Here is a 23,435-nt window from a genome sequence, read left to right on the forward strand (position 1 = left end):
GACCCACATTATCCCTAGTCTTCCTTTTACTGTTTACATACTTTAAAAAACCCTTCTTATTATCTTTTATCTCTTTTGCAAGCCACATCTCTAGGTGGGCTCTTTAGCTTTCCTTGTCGCGTCCCTGCAGGCCCTGACAACATTTCTATACTCCTCCCAAGAGGACAGCCCCTTTTTCCGCATTTCATAGACCTTCCTCTTCTTTTGATCTTATTGATGAGCTCCTTGCTCATCCATGCAGGTTTCCTGCCCCCCTTCCCCAACTTCCTACTCTTAGGGATGCACCTATCCTGGGCTTGGAAGAAGTGCTGCTTAAATGTAGCCTGTTAGTAAGGACAAGGTCCAGGAGCACCCCCTGCCTCGTTGGCTCCTCCACCACCTGTGTCAGAAAATCATCTTCAATGAATTGTAGGAACTGTTTGGACTGCACATGCCTGGCCAAGTTGCTTACCCAAGAAATGTCTGGAAAACTGAAGTCCCTCGTGAGAACCAGTGCTCGTGATTGTGAGGCTACTACCAGCTGCTTGTAGAAGTCCTCATCGACCTCCTCCTCCTGATCTGGTGACCCGTAATACACGCCCACAACAGTGTCCCCCATACCAGCCCAGCCCTTAATTCTCACCCAATTTTCACCTTTTCCATACTTACTTATATTCTGAACACAACAAAATAAAACTAACAGTCTGCAACTGAATTAAGTGTACTGAAAATGAGAAGAATTTAAAGATTGTTCCTGCTTAAACCCAATATAAAACATTAGAAGTACAATTTCCAGAAGTTACTTACAGACTACTAGATTACTCTAAGCCAGGAAAACCTGTTATAGCTGGCTCACCAATGTGCCATCCAAAAGACTATTTTACACTATTCTAAGTGTACTAATGTTAATTCAATCTAAATGCATAGTCTGTCTGAAAGTGAGCCGCTTGAGAGACTCTGAAGTAGTTTTTCAAATTTCAAGTTTTAGCTCTCCAAAGATGCAAAGAGAAGCCCATGTTCACACATAACAAGGTGCATGTTTGACTTGCTATAAATCTCTTATTCCCAAGGCTGTCAGTCCTCTTCCATTTTCTTACCTGTTCTAGCACTCTGAAGGCACTAGCTGACAGTGTTGTTGTGAAGGCACTTTGACAGTGTTGTTGTGCTGATTATACAAAGTTAAATATAAAACTAACAATGAATTTTTAAATGGCAAAAGAAATTAAAGTCCAGATAGCAGAAGGAAAACCAACCATTAGGCTACTGTACTGTGCCTGGTAAAGCACAGACAATCCACTAGCTCTAGACTGATATATAAACTGCTTAAGAGTTCTGTTTTGAACTTAAATCCACTCTTGCTTTCACACAGACTTAACTGTCTATCACGGAACAAAGCTGTTCACTGGGTAACTAGGTTTTATGTTATCATTAAATAAATGTTTTCAAGAGCAGGAATGGGTAAAATATGAAAGGGGAAACTATGATAAATTCACAGTAATTTTAATTAATGGTAAAATGAAATTTGTCTTCATCTAGATGACTGATTAACTATACTTGAAATGTAAACTTACATTCTACTCCGACTAAGTGCCTCTACCTGTAATAGCAGAATAGTCATACAGCGACATTAAATATTTATGAGGCGTATAGAAACTTCAAATGATATCTTACAGCTTGAAATAGATTTGTTCACTAGTGACAGTATCATTTAGATTACAGTCTCCATCTAATGAGATACTATGCGTCTGTCATAGAAGTATTTGTCTGTTTTCCTATTAGTTCATAACCCATTAAAATGAAGTTTTCAAGATGTATAATCACAGTTAACAGCTTCCCATCAAATGAAGCAACATTAATTCCAAAGACAGTTTCATTCTTCTGTGTGACCAAGAAAGATAGTCACAGGTTTCCTTCCAGGATGCTTTACAGCCTAGATGCAGTTACAAAGACCTTAAAATTAAACATATTTTCAAAATTCCTTCTCAAAACACACTTTTTTTTTTAAATTATTGTTATAAAGAAAAGTAAGAAAAAAAGAGGGAGATCAAACTCATCACTTCGTGCAGATTCAAAACCGTAAAAACTATGATAGTGGCAATAGTACAGAACCACCCTCCTGTTAATGAACAGACTTTCTATTGATATGCATTGGTTCCATGCTTTCTAGTGTTATGCTCAGAGCAAAACCCAAAAGTCTTGATTCATTGATGAAAAATAACGAGTGTAGGGGGAGAAGAGAACATGCCATTGGCATGTCATCAGCAAACATCATTGACAATGTTACAGAAGCCAAGCGATAGAGATTGTTGTTCCATCTCACTCAGAGTGTTTCTGAACAGCAGAAAGTTTGCTTAAATCTCTGCCACCTCTAACAAGCTTCTCTGCTATGTTCTTTTTGACTTTATACATTTTTTTTGCTTTTATTTGCATAGAGATTTATGTATTTTTCTTCATTGAATTTGGATAGTAGTCAAGAGTAAAAATAGTAAGATTATTTTAGTATTTTAAATTTTAGTAAGTACCATAAAGGAAACAGAAAAATAAAGCCCATTTGAGTTCACAAAGTTTTCCTGAAAGCAGATAAGTCATAACTAACAGGAGAACCAAAGAATGAAAGTAATAAAGACAGAAACATAAGCAAATATATTGACCAGTAATAATTCCAGTCAAATATAAAGGAACAGGCCGTTTCACAATCTTATTTGATATGCAGTTCGAAGACTTTTTGTAGCCTCAGACACAGAGGTTACCACATCTGTGGTTCCACACCATCTGCAAATATGATTAATAGTATATTAACAAATTACCCTAAGTTCAATTACAATGAGAAGTATTAATCTATAGTAACTGTCCATATGCATACTCCTACCCCAAAGTAAACATGAAGCTCCATACCTTATCCCTCATGGGTAAATTACAATTACCTCACATTTATCATGGGGTAGAAACATATACTCAGGTAGTACCCATTACAACAATGTTTTGTGATACATTAATTTTCATACCATCCTCAGCTGATACAACAGCTGATGTTTGCATGTCTAAAATATTACAAGTGTCAAGTGTGAAGTGTTAGTTTATGCTATTTAAAAAAATAATTTTCACAAAGGTATCAAAAGCCAATACATTTTATTTCATGTGTTCAACCAACAAAATGTACCTACAGTAACAAAGCATCTCTGAAGACATTTCTGAAACAACATTTTGGAAGCTTTGAAGTGTGTGGGAAAATCACAAATGTCAAAACATGTATGCCACATTTTTCATTGAGGCAAAAATATTCACCAATTTTGTTTAGAAAGAAAAATGATGAGAATTTTGCCATTTGTAAAAAAAAAAAAAAAAAAAAAAAAAAAAAAGATAATCTCCCTTTAATATACCACTTACTCTGGTCAGCTCTGTACTGTTCCCAAAGTTGTCTAGCAGTCCTTTGAACTCACATAAACACAGAACATGTTTACAAACAATAAAAATTGAGCTTCCCCATAACTAAATGTTGTGAGATTTCTGGAAAGCAAGCAGATCGCAGTTTGTAACAGTTCATTTTGAAATGTGATAGCATGGTGAAGAATTGAGCAGTTCTATCAAACTTTAACTTCCAAAGCAGCTGTCTTTCCATGAACTTCTCATGACATAGGTTCCTAGAGTCAGGACAGGTTTCTAAGAACTGGTGTCCCATTCATTCCAAAGCTCATTTCTAACACAGAGCATTAAGTAAGAAGCTGCATGTGACAACTAAAAGTTGTAAAGAACTTGAAGGATGAAGTATTAGGCAAAAACAAAGTCACCATGTCAAATTTGTTAAAATTTATTTTCACCTCCACTGATTCAATAACTTCGGGAAGATCCTGTCGCACTCTCCCTAATCTTCAGCATAGTGAACGGTGACATAAATCACTTGTTTTGCTCATTCTAATACAGTGGTTTTACCTTCTTTAGGTGTTTCTTCTACACCCTACTCATTTGTTTGCCATGCACATTCTGACAGGCTTTCAGTTCCTCATAGGCTTTGGAAAGGATATGTTAAGAAATATTCAAAATTCATCTTTTCACAGCTAAAACCACTGTCAATAGGAGACAGCCCTACTCTGATTTGAGTGCATGAAAGCAACTCAACATCGTCTCTTCCACTCTGACATCTCCCTGGGCAACTACTTACATGTGTTCTTGGTTCTGCTGTCAACCAAAGGCAGAAGAATTGGCCATAAGAAAAGACCAGGGCTTTTCTATGAACAAAAAATGAATGAATGGAGATTCTTTGAGTCTTATCACAAAATAATAAAAGTTCAAATTGTTGCAAAAAATAAAAAGTTAACAAAGGCAATGATTGTCCCTTGATTCACCACAGTAGTTGCTCTGAACTGAAACATCAGTGAATACGTTTTAAGGACAATATTACTTTCCTTAAATATATTATCTCTAAAATATGGAAGTACTTTTTAAGAATGGTTACTGTTTTGTAGGTGGAAGGAAGTCTTTTACTTTTCCAGATATGATGGTTTCATAAATATTTCAAATTGACAAACTTCATAATGATGAGCACTTTCTGATTTGCTTGAAAACCAAAGGCAAGTATATTTAAGATAGGAAGCCATACAGCTTCAGACAGATCCACAAACAGATTAATGTGCCACAGGACAGGTCTACAACATGTTGCTATAGAAACTCATAAAAAAAAAGTCCCATCTAGCATCAAAAAAATGCATTTTAAATATACCACTTCTTCCACAACTAAACTTGGTACTTGCTGCTTCCAGTTGGTGAACATTTTATGGAAATGGATTTTGAGCATTTATGTATCAAGAATTCTAGTAAGGAGATTAAGTCATCAGTTACAATATGTGTCACTTGTTTTCATGTTTATTTATATTTTACTGTAACTTAAGTAAATATTGAAAGTTTTATTACTATAGTAACACCTGAATAGAGAAACCAACAAATAAAGTAGACTTAGGTCCTGTGTAAATAAGTACTGTAAGTTGAACAAGACTTTGACCCATAAAGCTATTTATTTATTTATTTATTTTAATCCAGGTTTTATCCCTGAACTAGATAAAAACACTCCTTCAAAAAAGCCATAGGTTTCATACAATGTATCCACTGAACCTTGATGCATTACACCAGATATAGGCCTTTAAATCACTTCTGTAATTGCAGCAGCAATCTCTATTTTATTTCATGCACTACAGTAACAGCTATTAGATATCATAAAAAACAAGCCCATGAAGTTACGAGGATCCAGTAGCTGGATCCCCACTCCACAGTATTTATTTGGCTTTTCCAGATTTGGATCTAATCACCCTTCCAAAGTGCAGATGCCTTGTCCAGAACTTCCTCCTCTGGAAAAACCCCTGAAATTCAGCTGCCTGGGACCTGACACATGTGCTCTTCAACATTCTCCCCAGCTCTGTAACAACTGATTTCCCAGAAGGTCATCTTTGCAAGTACTATTGTTTTCAGTTTTCATCTTCAGGAACATCAGATTCTGTATAAGTGACTTATTTCCCTTTCATAAAACCTTATTTACTACTTTAGATAGCCCAACACATACACTAATCAAGCTATTTGGTGCATCTTTCTAATAACCTTCCTGGTTGCTCAAAATAAATTAGGCATCTCACTGGAAGAATTATTCTCCAGCACTCTGCTTCATTTAGTGTCCATGAGGTCATACAACCTTTCCATCTTTCTACTAAGAAAACAAGTTTCCTTTACCAAAAGGCTGAATGTTCCCAGTGATTACATGATAGAATATGGGTTTTTCCCTCTCTTAGGAAAATTATCCACCCAGCAGTGCTTAGTGGAGACTAGAAAATTATAATTTTTGGTTCACATATTAGCATTTTGTTCCAGTATAGAGATAAACAGATGACAAACCCATAGCAGACAAGCTCAACTTTCAACACGATGTTTGCCCAGATCCAGATAACCTCTAAAGGATCACAGAATCACCAAATCATCTAGGTTGGAAGAGACCTCCCAGATCACCGAGTCCAACCTCTGACCTAACACTAACTGGTCTTCCACTAAACCGTATCACTAAGCTCTACATCTAAACATCTTTTAAAGACCTCCATGGGATCAAAAGGTTGGAGTTCAGGGGACAATGGGAGACAGAACTCAAGAGGTCCAGAAGGTTCATCTTCATGCCCAAAGCGGGATCTAGAAACTGATGGTATTCAGATAGAGCCTTGAATAACCCATCCTTAAAACCTTTAACACTGACTATGTGTTAAAAGGTTTTCTTCAACTTCTTCAACAACCTCTTCCCTCATCAGATTCCATATACTATCTCATGAACATTTGTGCATTTTTCCCATGAACTAACAATGAGCTCTAATAAAGAAATTTCCAATAAATTAAAGCTGAGTAGCATATTAAAAAAGATTAATAATCTTGTTTCTTCAGAAAAAAAAGCTGAAACACTTTCTCTGCAAAAGACAATATATAATATTTTCAACAACTATTTTCACCATGATTAGATTGTATAGAAATTATATAGACAATACTCCATACTCAAGAGAACATCCCTGGCTGCCAGTGCAGGGCTGCTCAGGTAAGAGATTAATCCTAATGTTAAGTTACATTTAACACCTTAGACTCCTCATACAGAAGATACTGAAGATTAAATATTGGTTTTACATTATTGCCATTCATTACCACTAGGCATGCTCACTCCTTTTAGCTGAACTATGGCTGTTAATTTGACTAGTCATCACCTGTGACAATGACCAAATTACCACAAAAAGCTTGCAATAAATTTTATTAACTCTCAGCAAAAACTCTCTTTTTATTAAATGCATGCCAACAGACCATTCAAATTTGGCACAGATCGAACAAGCATCTCTAAAATTCACTAAAATTAGGCTTCTTCCTTTTTGCACCATTTCATAAAGATCATCTCATATTTATTCACCCTTTGTTCACTAGCATTTCCTCTCAGACAAAGCTGCATTTGTAAACACAATTAAAACAGAATACAAAATTCCCATCTGGAATTGTCTGTATTAAAACACTTGGCATAAAATTCAAGAAAGACAGCTTGAGGAATGAGGTCCTGTATTTGCCAGCTTGTTGAGCAGTTCTGGCCACACGTTCCCTAGAGCAACCAAATGGCATTCAAATAACAACAACAGACATTGTGGGCTACCACTACAGTCAAGAGCAATGGAGAGCACAAATAAGCATGTCCAAGTGAGTGGTACAAAGCTGCTTTTAGAGATACCTATGCATAAGCTGCTCTTTTTAGAAATACAATGGTATTTAATTCTTAATTAGGCTACATAAATATGGACCTAAACCTGTAACTTCAGCAACTAAAAGCTCTTTGCTACTAATTCTAGACTCTTTCCAGAGCCCTGATTTCTCTTCAGTAAAGCACAGGCTAGATCCTACCCTGCAGTCAGCTGCAGTCACATTCTCTGATTGTAGGTGGAGCAGGTACCACTGCTGAGCCAGTGGAACCAACCCACTCTTTGAACTAGGACTATCAGCTGTTAGAGCAGGGAGCTGCTAGAGCTTTGTTAGAGCAAACCACAGAAAGAAGAGCTGCAGAATCCCAACTCAACACCGCTGCACTGCACATTAACAGCCATGTTGTATCACTGCTGAGATACCTACTTCCTTGCATAATTCCAAATACAGCATAATTTGCCTGCAAGCAGCACATGGGATCAATGTTTCTTGAAATTAATGACAAGTGCCAGTTTCTAAATGCATTTTAAAGTCCTTACTGACTTTGCAGCCAAAGCAACCATTATCCATTATCTGTCTTTTTTTCAGAATTCATCCAGGTCATTAACGATTTCTTGACAAGAAACTTATCCTGACCCAAGAATACTGTTAAGGGATTTCTGTTAAAACATTAAGTATCACTGTTTAGAGAGGGCTACAAAATAACAGTATATAGCATCTAGTAAACAGATGAAGTTAATGATGACTCTTAACTCTGTCAACCTGCATTACCTCAGAAAAAGGTTTCTTTACATTTTGGAACATTATGTAGCAAATTTAGTGATAATCTATAAATAAAAATGTCTTGCTCTTAATCTTGTTACTGAACCTTTACGTCCATGAAACAGTGGTACTGCCCTAGATATATTTAATTTTGTCTTAAAAGCCAAAGCAGTAGCAAAATAACATATTAAGTTGCAGCTACAATTCTGATGAATCATTCGTTGTGCTCAAAAATAAATTTAGATAGATGAGTGCTAAGCTTGTGACAGCTCAGTACAGCCTTGCATTGGAGAAGTGTGCAGCTGTGTTAACTTGAGAATAGCAAAGATCATCATCCTTCCTCAAAGGACTAAATTGTTCCAAGCTTTTTTTTTTTTTTTTTTTTTTACCATGAGAACACATTTGTCAGGACAGCCCACAAATAAGTGCTAACCATTTTCCTTAGCACTGCATGGGGCCTTGCTCTTGGAGCTAATGGGAAGAAACAGATATGAAGTGGTATGTTACAGCCTCCTTCACCAGATCCCTTGAGGAGTTAATGAGCAGGCACAGGAAGCAGAACTGTGCCTACCTGCTACAAGATATCAGAATTCTGGACAAGAATGCTCTTTGTGGTCTGCCCATGCTGTTCACTGGGGCAAAGGGCAGGCAGACTGACCTTAGGAAATCCCTTCTGACAACAGGTATTGATCAGCAGTTCACTTGCTGGAACTCTGAAGCCTGTGGAGAAGACGAGACCAATCTCCTACTCCCCTCTCCCCAGGAAAACAGCTTTAAAATGGCTTTGTTTGGACTGGAGGGGAGGAGGGAAGAAGGACAGCTTTGTTTTGTTTTTATTCAGGTATTTGATAATCTGCCACAGGAAGAAGGAACAAGAACTGATAAGCTGAATCAACAGATAGCTACCCAAATGTCAAACTTGGTATTTTGCCTGTTTGATATGACTCATATGGACAATATTTCTATTAACAGAGGTTAAGAGGAGTATAAAATTTTATCCACGACAAGACCCATGACACATACTGTGCATACACTGAAGCCTACTGTAGTCTCACAAGAAAAAGCATTGAACTGGTTTCTCAGTTTTGTCAGGTATGAGCATTTGTACCCTAAGAAGCCTCTTCACAGTCCTACTCATGCTCCAGTGAGCTACAGTGTGAAAGGGACAGAGAGGAAAAAGTATGTAAAAAAAGCAACACCTGATTTAAAAGGTTTCATCTTCTTCCACACAAGGCTCTATTCTAGGCCCTTACCAATTATGGGTAAAAGAAAATCGGAACAACCAGAATATAGAAGGCCTTCCAGTAATCACGTATGTGTAATGTTTTCTGCAAGTAAAGCAATACTGGAGATTTGATCACGGATCAGTGAAATTCATCTTTACTACAGCTGAAAATGTAACTGCATTGTAACAGCAAAGCTGATTTTCACCAGCTAGCTATGACATACAGTATCAGGCACAACATGGCACTGTGTTCTGCCTGTGAGTGACAGTCAACTGACAACACTTCTCTCATGCTGTCCTGGTGACCCCACGTAACGTACGAGTTGCTTAACATGCTTATGACGACACGTCCATGTGGTACCAGAAGGTCAGAAATTTTTCCTTGTAATTCTGTTTTCCCATATGATTAAGACCAGTTGTTTAAACCAGGCAGACTCATGCCCTCACCCCCACAGAAACATTTTCCACCCATGCCCCATGCAAGTTTCCATAGTTTACCATGAAAATACCACCCCAGACATAGCTGATTTAGTATTCAATATGGGGATGGGAACTTCTGTCATTAAACGCTTATAGAAATACTGCTTATGTGGCTTAGCCCATGGCCTCCTGAAGCAAAAGTAGGTAGAGTATCAGCACTGAGTTTCCTGCCTCACTGAATCCCTTCAACCCCTGCCCGCTTTCCCACCCGTCTAACTTTTTTCCCCCTTTACAGTTCTTCTGAACAGTAAATTCAGTATCAGCGCAGCACCTATCCTTCAATCTGTCCACATGGACAAAACATAACAAGTTAGGAACTGCTCCAAGCAGTAAGAAAATCCATCACTTTTTTCTTGTAAATTATTATTTTACTTTTAAAAACATTTTTACTTCACAGCAGTCCTGACCTGGAACAAATGGGCTAGCACATTGATAAATATAACAGTACCATAAAAACAAAACCAATGTGGGAATATATTTTGCCCACAGTGGAAGAGACCATAGATGACCAGAGATCACCTTCCTGGATGATCTGGAAGATTGTTGCCTTTTGTTTCCATTTACTGCTAGTGCATTCAATCTCATTTACACAACTGTTTGTGTAAAGAGGCCTATCTCACAAACATTTGGCTTTCTAAGCTCTAATAAGCTCTCGTGTGCTGTTTCTTTTCAAAAAGCAAACTGCAGACATGACACAGAAATCATACAGAGCAAAACATTAAAGGTTCAATCATACAGAGCAAAACATTAGAGGTTCAACCCTCATAACAGTCCAATCTTCCTCTTTGCTCACTCAGATACATGAAGTCTGAAATTCAAGATTAAAAATAGATTGTCCATGAGAAAACAAACCATTAGCATGTGCAGCAAATTTATTCTAAAAGCAAATTATAATAATTAGTATCCCAGTAGCCAACTGTAGTAGCCTATAGAGCTTCTACGGTAGAGGTGAAGTACACAAAGCTGTACTACCACAACCCAGTAAAAAGCATGTATGCTAAGCAACTCAAACTGATCACCTACCTAATTTTGCCAGATCTGCCTGGTTTGCCTACTTCTGATTCACAGAAAAACAGGACCATCTATTTACAAGACTGTGTTATAATTTTAGCCTCAGTGACTGTGGATGATTACACCAACACTAAAGTAAATAAAAACATAGCACTACTGCCAAAGAACCATCACAATTGAAATAGAAAGATTATGGGTGAACAAGCAACAAAGAATAGTAAATATTCTTGATCTGATATCAGGCTGAGAGCCACAGGGGATAAAAAAAAAACACAAAACAAACCAAACAAAACAAAACAAAAGCAAAAACAAAAACAAACAAACAACAACAACAAAAAAAAACACCTTGCACTGACAGGAAACAGCAAGGCATAACAAATCAACCACACTAATCACTAACTATATGCAGTTATCTTATTGTTATCTTCCTATTTTTACTTTTTTTAATCCACAAAATATACAGGAGCCAGTCTGGTAACACCAACACAAAGTGAGGAGAAATATTTAAATTAGAGAACCACTACTAAAATTTCTCACTGTAGAGACTCAACTTTCTGCTTTGCAGCAGAAAATGCAAATGATGAGTGTGTCTTCTTGCATGTTTCATTTCATTTCAGTATTTACATAGCACCCATGTGAAGGATGACAAAATTTATATTACTGTATTACTGGGAGGAGAGCTTCAGTGTGCACAGGTTTTATTCATAAAAATACAAAAACAAGACCAAAACAAACAAAAAAAAACAAACAATCAAGAAAGGCCTTTGACTCCCCCCAAACTCAACTCTCATGAAGTTGCAGCGTTGCTTCAGTTCTTCTCAAAAGATGTATAAAGTCAAACTTCCTCAGGCTCTGAACTACTACCTATGCTTTAGAAAGATCACAAATTTGATTAGCAGCACATCTATGAAAGTACTCAGACAGAAATATGCAATTGTCTCCACACATTCATTATATCATTTTGTTTATAGAATACATAAAAATAAATTAACATGTAACCAATTGCAATGCTGTAGAAGACGTTGGTGTCTAGCTCTGAAACAGCTGCCTTAAAAGCACCTGCTGGGAGTAAAGATAAATTTCAGTTCCTGTGGCATGTTATTTGACTCTTCAGCTCCTGCTAGCAAAGCAAGACCATCTATCAAGGCTTTCTGATCAACTTTCTGTGGGCATGCCTTACATCCTCCCCTGTCCTTCTCTCACTAGAGGATCTAGTTGTATAGAAGAGGAAAGATGCCCAGTGCTTGCTAGCTGCTGTATGCTTGCTCCCGGTAAGATAAAAAAGACACACAAATGAGGCAAGAGAAAGCCCCTGTACTCACTCTCCTTAACCTGTCTCTATAATATCTCTCGGCTTTATTGTGAAGAACTAAAAATTAAATAAATAAAATTTCAATAAATAAATAAATAAGTACAACCCATGACAAAACAGACAAGAAAACCCTTCTGAATGCCTTCTTCATCCAGTCTTTCTTCCCAGCAACAAGCTTGCACTACCAATCCAAGCAAGAAGTCTTACAGCACATTGAAAATTAATCAGGCCTATGACGCAAGTCTTCTCTTGTTACCGATGTACCAAGTAGTTTCAGAAAATAATAGAAAATACGTGACAAAGAGAGGATTTCCCTCAGTTCATCATTGCACATAACATATACACCTAGTTTCACATTAATTTCAGTCATCTTCCTGCTCTGCTGACTTCAGAATGGTGGTATATAATAAAGAAACAGGTATCTGTTATGAGTAGTATAAGAGAATGTGCATTTGCTAACTAAAATATAAAATACCACGATGTGTTCAAAGAAGGTATTAAACAAAAAAGAGAATTCAAGAATATATTGTTGAAACTACAGGAAAAGTAATGCATCCAATTCCTGTCTTCACCAGTAGCCCCCCTTGTCACACACTGAAGTTCCAGGGCCGAAAGTTTCATTTACTTTCTTCTGGGTTGTTTCTGCTTGCAATCATTTTGTGTTTACTGAAAGCAAAGTTAAGTTATCAGTATAATGGATAGCACCCTACTGTTTATTTTTGGGGAAAGAGATGGGTTGAGTTTCTTCACCTTCAGATGTTTGCATATAGACAAAGTATCTGAATAGAAGAAAAGCATGCCAAAACAGCTGTGTTCTCCAGATTCTCCACAGAACAGGTTGTAATGGTCCAGAACAACTAATAATTCTAACCATGTTTTAAATCTTACCTCAGCCTTTCTTCTTCTTTCTTACGAAGGCTGAAATCTCGCTGAACCACCTGCAGCACATGCTCAGCTTCTTCATCAGTCAAGCCAGAAAGATCCAGTTTTCTCCCCATTATATACTCTGCACTGGATGTGAACAACTATGAGGAATATCTGAAAACAAAACCAGCAACAAAACACAACATAAATTGAAAGTACTGATATTTTTCCCCGAGTGTGTTAAAATCACAGGTACATCTCTGCAACACAAAGTTTCTGCCATAAATATTAGAGAAGAAAATGATTCGCTGCAGAACTGTTTTGTTTTTTTTAACATCCTATGTGTTGAGAGTAATCACCCTCAAATTTAAAATGAAATGCAAGAGATCTATTATTTGTGATATTAAATATTGAAAGAAGACTGTAATATTGCCCTCAATGAGAAATACATTAAAATGACTGAACTGAAATTAGGTTTAGAAATTTCTTAAGATTTTATGCCAGCAGTTTGCAAAACTTTGCAAAATGCAACCCCTGAAGCTGTGCATGAACCAAGAACAAATTATTCTATAGCAATCACAAGTGTTTGTACTACCAACTAAGGATCAGGAATTATTTTAAAACACCATAAAAAAAAAAAAAAAGAGTAAGTGTAGATATTTCAAACACTTTTCCCAGAGCTACTGGAAAGATTTAGATGTACCTAGCACCACAGTATCATTATTTCCCCTTCCTGTGAAAGGCAACTGGATAAAAAAGTGGTCAATGTTATGTGTGAATAGAAGGTATTATGAAGTTTTAATTAGAGCTTTAGTCCATTTATGAATTAATGAATTATCATCAATTTGTTCCAATTTATTTTCTCATGATCTAATTGTGTTGAAAATTAGTAAATTCAGCTCTGAGAATTAATTTCTACAATTTGATTTATAGAGTTATTTGAGTAATCATAAAGGTATCCATCTCCACATTAAGTTACAGTTTCAGAAACAGCACAGTTTTCATAGTTCTTTTATGAGTTCCTCACAATGTATATATAATAATTAAGAATAAAAGTTCTTATACTGTACCAAAGAGGTAAATATTACTTAGCATCAAGTAAGTGTTCCAAATAATAAAGTGATATATACAAAATATAGTCTATTGGTACAGACTAGCAGTCTGTGATTCACCTGTCACTGCTGACTGCCAACATATATTAGATGGGGAAAATTTACACCTAAGTTCTGCGATACATGTGCAGCCCCTCTACCTCTGATTTCTATGGGTTGGCGAGGACTTGATCTCAAGTCTATTTAGAATCACCAGATACTATAAATAAAACACATGAAAATCAGTATGTAAATAGAAGACTCAGTCTGCATCCCAATATGCCATTAACCTCTAAAGAACTTGGTTTTTGCTTTGTTTTGTTTCCTCCAGGAAATTATTTTTCTTCACATTGTCAAATCACCTCTGATCTAGGAGTATCACAGGAGTATATAAATATTTATAAACAATGCTCAAATATCTTTTTCAGTAGATCCAGATTATGCAATGGAAATATACAATGGCAAACTCTCTATAGAAAGAGTTACCAGGAAAACAAGTCCCACCAAATAGTTTCTCAGCCTAAAATAACTTCTAGCCTTAATTGAAATTACTTGAATGAGGCTATTCAGATGTTTGCCTTCATTACTAGTACTTCTTTACTAAGTATCAGTTTGAATTCAAAAGTTAAGCTCTCAGAGAAATTACAGTGAATAATATAATTCCCTAGAAAACTTCTCAACAAATTAACACATTGTAACAAAAAAGCCTAGGCTTACAATACTTGATTGTGTATTGTTTGTATAATACTCTAAACTCAGTACTACTTACAGTCTGGTTTAAATCTAATTAAAACTTCCACATTGAAGACATTTCTTGAAATTAGCCCCTTCTAAACAAACAAAAGAGACAAACCAAAATAAAATGTTTTTAAGAAGTGCAAATAACATTTCTGCATTTTAAGACAGACAAGGGCATCAACACAAGAAATGAAGACAAGTAACACATTTCCTTGTCACTCATATGAGAGCTAAATTGTTTGGGGTTGCAGTCAGCAGAAGATTAGCAGTACATGAGGGTGGGAGGAAAAACCCACAAACCACCTTCCCCACCCCACCCCTTTTTTTTTTAAAGTACTTAAAACAGATCCTATGTATGGAAGAGAGCCAAATGACAAAGTTAATTATACAAATGACCGTAGTGATTATTGTAGAACAGAGATACCTATTTTACTTTAATGCTGCAGTGAAGCATTAAAGCACTAGCAAGGTTAGGGTTAGGGGTTAACCCTAACCCCACACTAGCAAGACTGCAGCTGGACTCTGTGTTCACTTCTGGGCTCCCAAGCACAAGCAAGATAGGGACTTACTGGCTCAAACTCAGCACATAGCCACAGAGATGTTGAAGGGCTGAAGCACCCTACATGTGAGGAGAGGCTGGAGTGCTAGGACTGTTCAGCCTGGAGAAGAGATGTTTCAAGGGGGCTTATAGCGTGCATCAGGAAGACATCCCTCCAATACCCTGGTGCTGCAGACAAGAATGCCCTACATATTCCACTTATAAGCAAATTTGCATTGAGATTTCAAGCAATTTGACAATGCAGTATCCTTTTTGATTTGAGATGTTGTTCCTATGCATTAATAAAATGTGATACTGGAGGAGCCAATCTCATAAACTCATTCAACCCAGCTACTTGCAACTGAAATATTTCACATAAAATACCTTTCCCTCGCCTGTTCTCAGTTTTAGAGTTCACCAAACTGAACACTAGAGCTTTCCTACTTTGCTCAGCTACTTTACTACTTCAGGTATTTTTCTAGGTAGAAAATTGTGAAGAAAAAGCACGCTAGCAATTATATCTTTGACTCTGTCACCAACCAACACATCTTTATGAGTCCTGACACCAGTAGACTGTTGGGACTTAAGTAATCCTACTCAATCTGTCTTGTCATTATAGTTGGGCATTATGTCAGTTTCTGCAGAAGCCTTCTAGAACCATAAGAAATCTTTTTTCTAACCCTAAAGGTGAAGATTTTGACCATTTAACATGTACAAGACAGAAGACAAGCACTTTCTACACAGCAGAGATCCTTCACTGTAGTCCATATTTAAAATAATCATATTAAAAGTTTTGTTTAATGTATGTCCCAAAGAAGTAATAACATTGAAACAAATGTAGTATAATAACCTTTTGCTGACAATGTAAATGTCCTACAATATATAACATCTAAAGCATATTAAGGCACACACTTTATTTGCTGACAAAAATAAGCCCCAGGTGTTGAAAGTGTAAGGAAGTTCTTGGTTTTGGAATTATCTCAACACAATTGAGCAAAACAGACTTTATCCAAAAGAAATCATTTAAAGAACACTACTGTCCAAAGTCACTTCAACCACAGCTAGTACATCATTAAACCTAAGATGAGGCATAATCATAATTGATCAGAAATTTCTTAATTTTTTAAGACTCCAATAAAGTCTAGATGCTGCAGTAAACAGCACTAGGCATATTCTTTCCTTTTCACTGGAAACAAACTAATGTCCCAAAATAATGAGATGGGAAAACAAACTCATTGGAAATACAAAGCCACCTCTTCAGCTGAAAAATAAAGTATGGTCAAGCTGACTTCAACATGAGGACTTGTATCTGGTGTGCCACAGCTTAAATCAGACATAAAACAAAGATCTCATGAAAGAGGATGTTATTCTTTATGTCCAAAATGATTTTAACTGAGATTTACTGCACATATTTCCTGGTCTATAACCAAGCTAAAAAATTATCTTCCTTTCGGCCTTGCAGTAATCTTACATGAGATTTAGATGACTGAAGAACTTGCAAGTCCCTCAGCAATGTTAGGTTTGTTTCACTGGGGATAGGGGTAAAGCAGCAGGTTTTGAAAAGAACCATGAAGTTCTTTTGTTTCCTCCTAGAAGTGTTCCCTATTAATGCAAGTTATCACTATAACTGTGTGTTATTTGTTTAAGAGTACTGGAACATACTATAGTAAGGGAAATAGTAAATCTTAAAGGTCAAAGGTTAGCACTGTGTTTTTCTACATGTCAATCTTTTTATGAAATAAATAGGAGTTTCATATTCTTCTTGCTCCCGTATCTTATATTAGCTTAAGTACTGAGTATGAAGTACAAAAGCTCTACTAAAATCACATTTTATTTTAAAAAGACTGGCATCTCTCACCTGTAGGCAAGAGCCAGACAAAGGCAGAACACAGCATATTAAACTGTTTCTAAAAACTAGAAAACTACTTTGTTTAAATAGTAAATAAATGTTTTTACAGGATGAAGACCAAATATTAAATTGGAGGACTTCGTTTCTGTCATCTACATTTGACAGATTGAAAGAAAAGATGAATGCCATTACAAAAAAAATAATCTTCATAATAAATCATGGTCATTTTATACCTATGAACCAAACCTACATCTGATACACAAGCATAAACACCAGTGGAAATTCAAACGTGATATAACAGCCAAATTCCTTGACCAGAATAATCTTCTCACTGGCAACAGTGAACTCCTAAAGGAGAGACTGATCCAAGATGTGGCCCTACACTTGAGAAAGATCACAGCTCTCCTGGCATATATTTTTAGCATGTATTTCACTGTCATTTGCTTTCTAGTTCCTGTATACTTTCATTTCACTTCAGTCTCATCTTCCACTGTTTATGTTAAATTTAGGCAAACAACGTTCAGCCTTATTTTCTCTAGTTAGCAGCAACTGTCTTATGAAAGAGTGTGTAGTAGTGATGATCAGTCTGACAGCATTCTGGCTGTGAGAGACAGATTGTTACTTCTCCCAAAACGAGGAAGACAGCTTAGCAAGAAAGACAAAATTGGAGCAGTAATGCGCTGAGACACAATTGTACCTTAGATGATTGGCCTCTCTTCCACATGCCTTCCATGCAAAGCATGAAATGCAGCTCATTACCCTAACGGACTGTCAACAAGCCCCAGGTGAATAACCACAGGTCTGGGAGAAAGCCAGCATGCGGAGTTAGGTAGGGCATGCAACTGGTCTCAAAGAGCCCAACACATTTAGATGTTTGTACAGCTCTAAGCAGGAGACAGCAAGAGCTTCCTGCTGGGTGCCTGACCCACACAGTGGGACCCTAAGCTCCCTGCACAGAGAACAGCAGGCTGCTCAATGGGGCTGTTTCCTTTCTTCTACCCTCCCACCAAAACCCACACGATGGCACGCACACACAAACACAACCAGCACACAGGTCTTCACACTGCACTTTCTAAGCTTGACCTAACAGGAGAAAAATACTAAACAAACAGCTCATTTACATTCCTGCCTCTCTCCTGAGCATTAGCATTAGAGTGAGGACTGCAGAAATGCACTTACCCACCTGGGTTGCACCGTGCATGCCACAACCTTCTCCCATGACACCTGTCAGTCTCAGCATCACACAATCAATGGCCATGCAGTGAGCTACAGAGATCGCAGGGAGATGAAAGAAAGAGCAGATCCTCTGTTCCTTCAGAGAACTGATGGCAGTTTGTATCTTGTTTTAAAAGACAGAGAAGATGGGAGAATTTGCCTTATCTGTGTGACAGTAATACGTGGAAAAAGGCTCAGGTTCAATGCCACATTGAGCCAAGGAATGTTCAAATAGGTACTCTTCCACAGGGAGGGAAATAAATATCTAATCTTGAGAGGTTAAACAGAAGCATTTTCCACCCTGTATGCTTTTAACTCTGCAAAAAGTAATATAAAACTAATTCATGAAGAAAGGCATATGAGAGAACACAAGTCAGAATATCCCCGTGCAGATCCGTGTTTCAGATGCTAACATCCCATCTTCTGGAAGGCCTAAGGAAACTGAATGATAAAGAAGGTCCAATACCATATAAGCTGGAGAGTGGCACGTGACAAACATAATTTAAAGTTAAACACTTTCTCTAGTACCACAGAAATCACTATTTCAAAGAACAGATACATACGAGCAACCTACAGAAAAAAAATAATCAATAAGCTAGCCAAGAAGGCATAGATCCATGAAGGCAATTCTTATAAGTTCAAGATACCAAACCATCATTACTATATAAGGCAGTGGTAAGATCTCTCATCTGATTTATTCATAACTTTAATCTAGGGAAGGAAACACTGAAAGGAAAAGTGAAGCTTTTGTAAGACCTCAAACAGCTCTGGAAGCACCACACATTTCATATCTGCATAGGAATTTAATTTTGCATTTTAATAAAACAGGAAAATCATTATAATAAATTATGAATCTCATCAGAACTTGAAACCTATATAAGTTACAAAAGTAAACAATTAAATGTATTGTTCACTACCAAAATATCTAGACCAACCAATAAACACACCACAGATATACTTTGAATATCCTACATGATAAAATGGACTTTGCCCCCACACCATATGTTATTTTTACTGACACCTTACACCCCTCTTACTAAATATCATTCATTTGAATATCCTTAAATTTTAACCAAGAACTGATCTTTGACTGAGAGAATCTTTTTGTAGGACTGGAATCAGAAATTTGGGTTTTCAGGGGTAAGAAAATACTTCCAGCAGCAGCTGCCACATTAATACAGTGTTCTCTAATAGTGCCAGATGTGAAAACAAATTTAATACAGTAAATCATGACTAATTCAAACCACTAACAGGAAAACCCACTGCAAATTACTGCATTTTACAGATTAGCAAGTAAATGAACAAAGTAAAAAAACAACAACAACAAAAAATCACATCATAAGGCTGTGCCTTCTGCACTCACCCTGACATCTGCAAAGTGCTTCTAGCCCTGATTTATGCTATAGCAAACAAGAATGCTAAGAGTTATGGCAGACCAAAGAGTGACATCTGTAAAGCCACATGTCCCAGTTCACTGAGACTTGGTGATGAGCTGCAGTTGGTCGACACATAACTTATGCACCACACATGGAAAAAAGGTTTTCAGAAGCAGGCTGTCTTTGAATTTTTTAGATAAACATTTGTTAAGAGATATAAAACAAGAGTAAAATAAAACCAGAGCTGTAAAGAGCCTCTGAAAACTGAACTGGAGGCTGGGTTAATCTTTCAGGTGGGAGCATTAATGGTTTAGTTTGTCACCACAGATTTGACACTGGGACCTAAGCACAGCGTGGAGTAGAAGAGACATTGGCTTTGGACGTGAGCTTGGCTACTCTTACACATTAACATGGCACAATGTGGAATTACCCTGTTATCTGGCCAGAAAGTACAAGCCTGAACTTCTCAAGTTTATACAAACAAAGAACATTTACGTTCAAGTATAAGACCCAGTCAGGCATTTGCTGGAGTCAAAGACCAACTTCACAGTCATGTTTTGACTCCTGGCTCACTCATACTTGACTCCAAACTGGAGCAGCCATGCTGTTTAGATTAGGGAACCAAAAGAGTTCATCCTCTTACATGCTTAGAGAATCAGCCAGACAGCACATAGACACGTTTATTCCATCCTTCTTGGGTCTCACGGTGACTATTATCTGGTCAACTTAACAATTACATTATTAAGCCACCACCTTTAGGGGCAAGCTGGGATACCTCTATACCCAATTAACTTGCTTTTTTTCTCTTTTACTCCCCCTGCCCCCTTTTTTTTATTGATCCCTTTATCAAGGTCTACTCTCAAAATTGTAAGCAGCATTACCAGTACACTGAAAAAGCACACTTCTACATGAACACCAGCTTTTCAAATACCTAGAAAATTACAGTTTCTAGTCCCCTATGTTAGCTTCTCCAAATTTTTAGATTATCCTGTATCCTTCATGGGTCTTATGGATCTTGATAAAACATTGACACCAGCTTCCCAATTGAAAGCATATTCTTACGTATTTTTCTGCTACCACAACTACGTAGCATATTTCTACAGAAGAGGCGCAGACCACTTAATCACACATAAAATCCAAGTCCACAGTATTTCCTCCATTGATTGTCCTCTTTTTGAACTGTGATATTAACTACTAACTTGGAAGAAGAATCTAAAGCCTTATCATTAAATGTTAGAATAGAAAGGGGAAGGAGGAAGGATAATCAGCCTGACCTTCCTCTAGAGCTGAATTGGTTTCTTCATGATTTGGGACTCAATCTATTTCTTTTATTCTTTTGTTAATCAACATACAGACAAGTTTTGGCACTGAATTTTAGATCAAACCTGACATAGATTGTAGAAGACAAAGTATATCTTTTAGAATCCTTCTGAAAGCTCTTTCAATTGCTTTTAAAATCTGGTGTTGTTCCAATTAATCCACAAGAGTTGTTAACTTAAAACCTATTTGTGGTCTGTCATACAGATGTCAAAGCACTTAGGACTGCTAGTTGTCAGTGTTGAAAGAACGGCACACTAAGCAGTCTTGGGGATGACCAGTGAAGGGGGGAGGGATCGGTTCTCTTGGCAGAGGGGCATGGAATAAACCTCTTGCAAGATTTACAATGGTTAGAAAAGAACGTACGCTGTGCAACTTGAGGTATTCCAGGACAGTATTACCTATATGTCTGTCAACAGCACTTAAATCATATGCTGAGCATCCATACCACAGCAATTAGCAATAATGGCACAATCCACCAGCACTTTTCTATTTGAACTGCATTGTGCCACAGCATCCTGTTCACACAGCCCAAAAAGGGAGAGAAGAAAATTGTGTTAAAGTGACCTTTTGTATCAGAGGTAATGCCTAATAAGCAAAGAAGTTCTTCTTGTATTAGTTTCAGAGATGATAAAACACCTCATTGCAAGAGCAGAACAGATAACTTTTTATTAAATTTACTCCTCAAGCTGTAAACATGTTTTGCTTTCTTTTCTTTCCAGAAGAAAAACAACAGATTATGTCCTGTCTTCTCCAGGAACAGAAAGTTAGATTACAACAGCAGATCTACATCTTATTCTGCATGCAAGGGGGCTGACAGTGTTGGTAAGGGAGTGTTTTGTTATTAAAGAAGAAAAGCATACAACGATTTCAGGTGTTTTCCTGGCTTCAGGGCTTATTCAAACCAGTAGGAACGTAATGGACTTCAACAACCTTCGCACAAGGCTCTACATTTCCGACTGCAACAACAAGAGACTCATGTCTCATTTCCTACAGTAAACTACCTCAGCACCCTTTGAACAGACTTAATGCAGACAGTTTCTGGATCGAGTCAGTTACCTGCTTATTTTTCTCCATCAACAAGCAGTATCTGTTTCTGGATGCTACCCTGCAACAGAAGATTTTTTTGGAACTGCTGTTCCAAAAGTTCTGTGCAGCACAACTTGAGCTTGGGTCTTCAGCAGGTAGGGCAAGCTAGAGCCTCCCTGCCTGCCAGCCAACATCAGCAGAAGTCAAAAAAACTACTTAATTGATTACCATGAGTCAACTTCAGACAACGCCAATGAAAACGTCTCATTTGAAAGATTAATCTCCACAGTGTTTTTTTCATCCACTTCAGTAGGCGATATTTTATTTCAAGGTGTACTTTGCCTTGGACAATCCAAAATTAATTTCTTGCAGTAATATTTTATCTTAAAACAACCAGGAGATAACTGCAATAATCTGAACATCAAACATCAATTTTAGTTTTTCTTTTATGACCATCAATAGGTAAAAAAAAAAAGCACACAGGTAATAGGAAGTAAAAGGAAGTCTTGTTTCCTTGAACTTGCTCAGGAGCTAGTGGGTCAGTACAAATTTGCGCAACAAAGGTTTTTGTTAGCATAACATTCTTCAGAAATAAATTTTAAAAATAAGAAATAAAGAAATCAGAATTGCCCTGCTGTTGAACTGTAATGCATATTGGTCCAGAAAATTAATGTGTTCCTAGAATGATATTTATAAGAATTTAAAAGCCTGTGCTTACAATAATGCTGAAGTTAGGCTATGACCAGTCAAGACATTATGGTCCTTATACTCTACTAATACTACACTAATGCTGTTAGGTGATTCATTGCTGCTTTCCACTACAGTGTTTATTCATTTGTTTTCAGGACATAGAAATTTGAAGAACTTTATTTACTGAAAATAAAGTTACAGAAAAATACTATGTTTTTTTTTTTTGTTTTTTTTTTTTTTTAAGCATTCTTAAAAAACAAAGAAACACGGTAACACAAATTTCTACTGAAAGTTAACTAGCAAACAGGTCATAATCACCAGTTTACACCACATGAATGACAGATCCTAATAGCGTGGGTGTCACATGTAAGGTGTCAAATTGAGGTCTCCTCTCAATAAAGTTTGGAGATATGTATCTTTGCCCAATCTCACAAAGATATGCATAAAATGAGACCATGTCTTGAAATCTTCTTTAGCCCTCCTACTAAATTTCCTGTTTATACTATATATCGGCCAAGTTTCTTTGATAATTTGAGCAACAATGCAGGGTGCTTCCCTCCACTTTGCAACGCAGCAGTTACCATCCTCCTCAAGTCCAATAAGTTTCTTCTGAAAGTACACTGTTCCAAATCTATAAATATAAAAAGCTTGAGGCTGAGGGTGGTTTATTTTCTGTCCCTCAGCGGTTCAGTAGTAAGCCAGAAGCCTTTATCATCTCTACGTATTTATCTAGTAATTAACCTACGTGGACCCAAAACAAAAGCA

The 23,435-nt window shown here is 37.0% G+C and overlaps 1 protein-coding gene across 9 annotated transcripts in view; it reads right to left on the bottom strand.

Moving 5' to 3' along the window:
- MYRIP (myosin VIIA and Rab interacting protein) overlaps nucleotides 1-23,435 on the bottom strand; it is a 217,822-nt gene that overhangs the window by 191,905 nt on the left and 2,482 nt on the right. For 7 of the 9 annotated variants that reach the window (XM_038173970.2, XM_072033194.1, XM_072033193.1 and 4 more), the window contains exon 2: nucleotides 12,852-13,001. In XM_038173970.2, coding sequence (XP_038029898.1) covers nucleotides 12,852-12,961 — 110 coding nt within the window. In that variant the 5' untranslated portion in view covers nucleotides 12,962-13,001. Of the gene's footprint in view, nucleotides 1-12,851; nucleotides 13,002-14,687; nucleotides 14,707-23,435 lie in introns of those variants that run through there. The other 2 variants (XM_038173971.2, XM_038173972.2) reach the window with 2 other exon arrangements.

This window comes from Anas platyrhynchos, chromosome 2 (genome assembly GCF_047663525.1).
Source record: "Anas platyrhynchos isolate ZD024472 breed Pekin duck chromosome 2, IASCAAS_PekinDuck_T2T, whole genome shotgun sequence".
NCBI classification, from domain to species: Eukaryota; Metazoa; Chordata; class Aves; order Anseriformes; family Anatidae; genus Anas; species Anas platyrhynchos.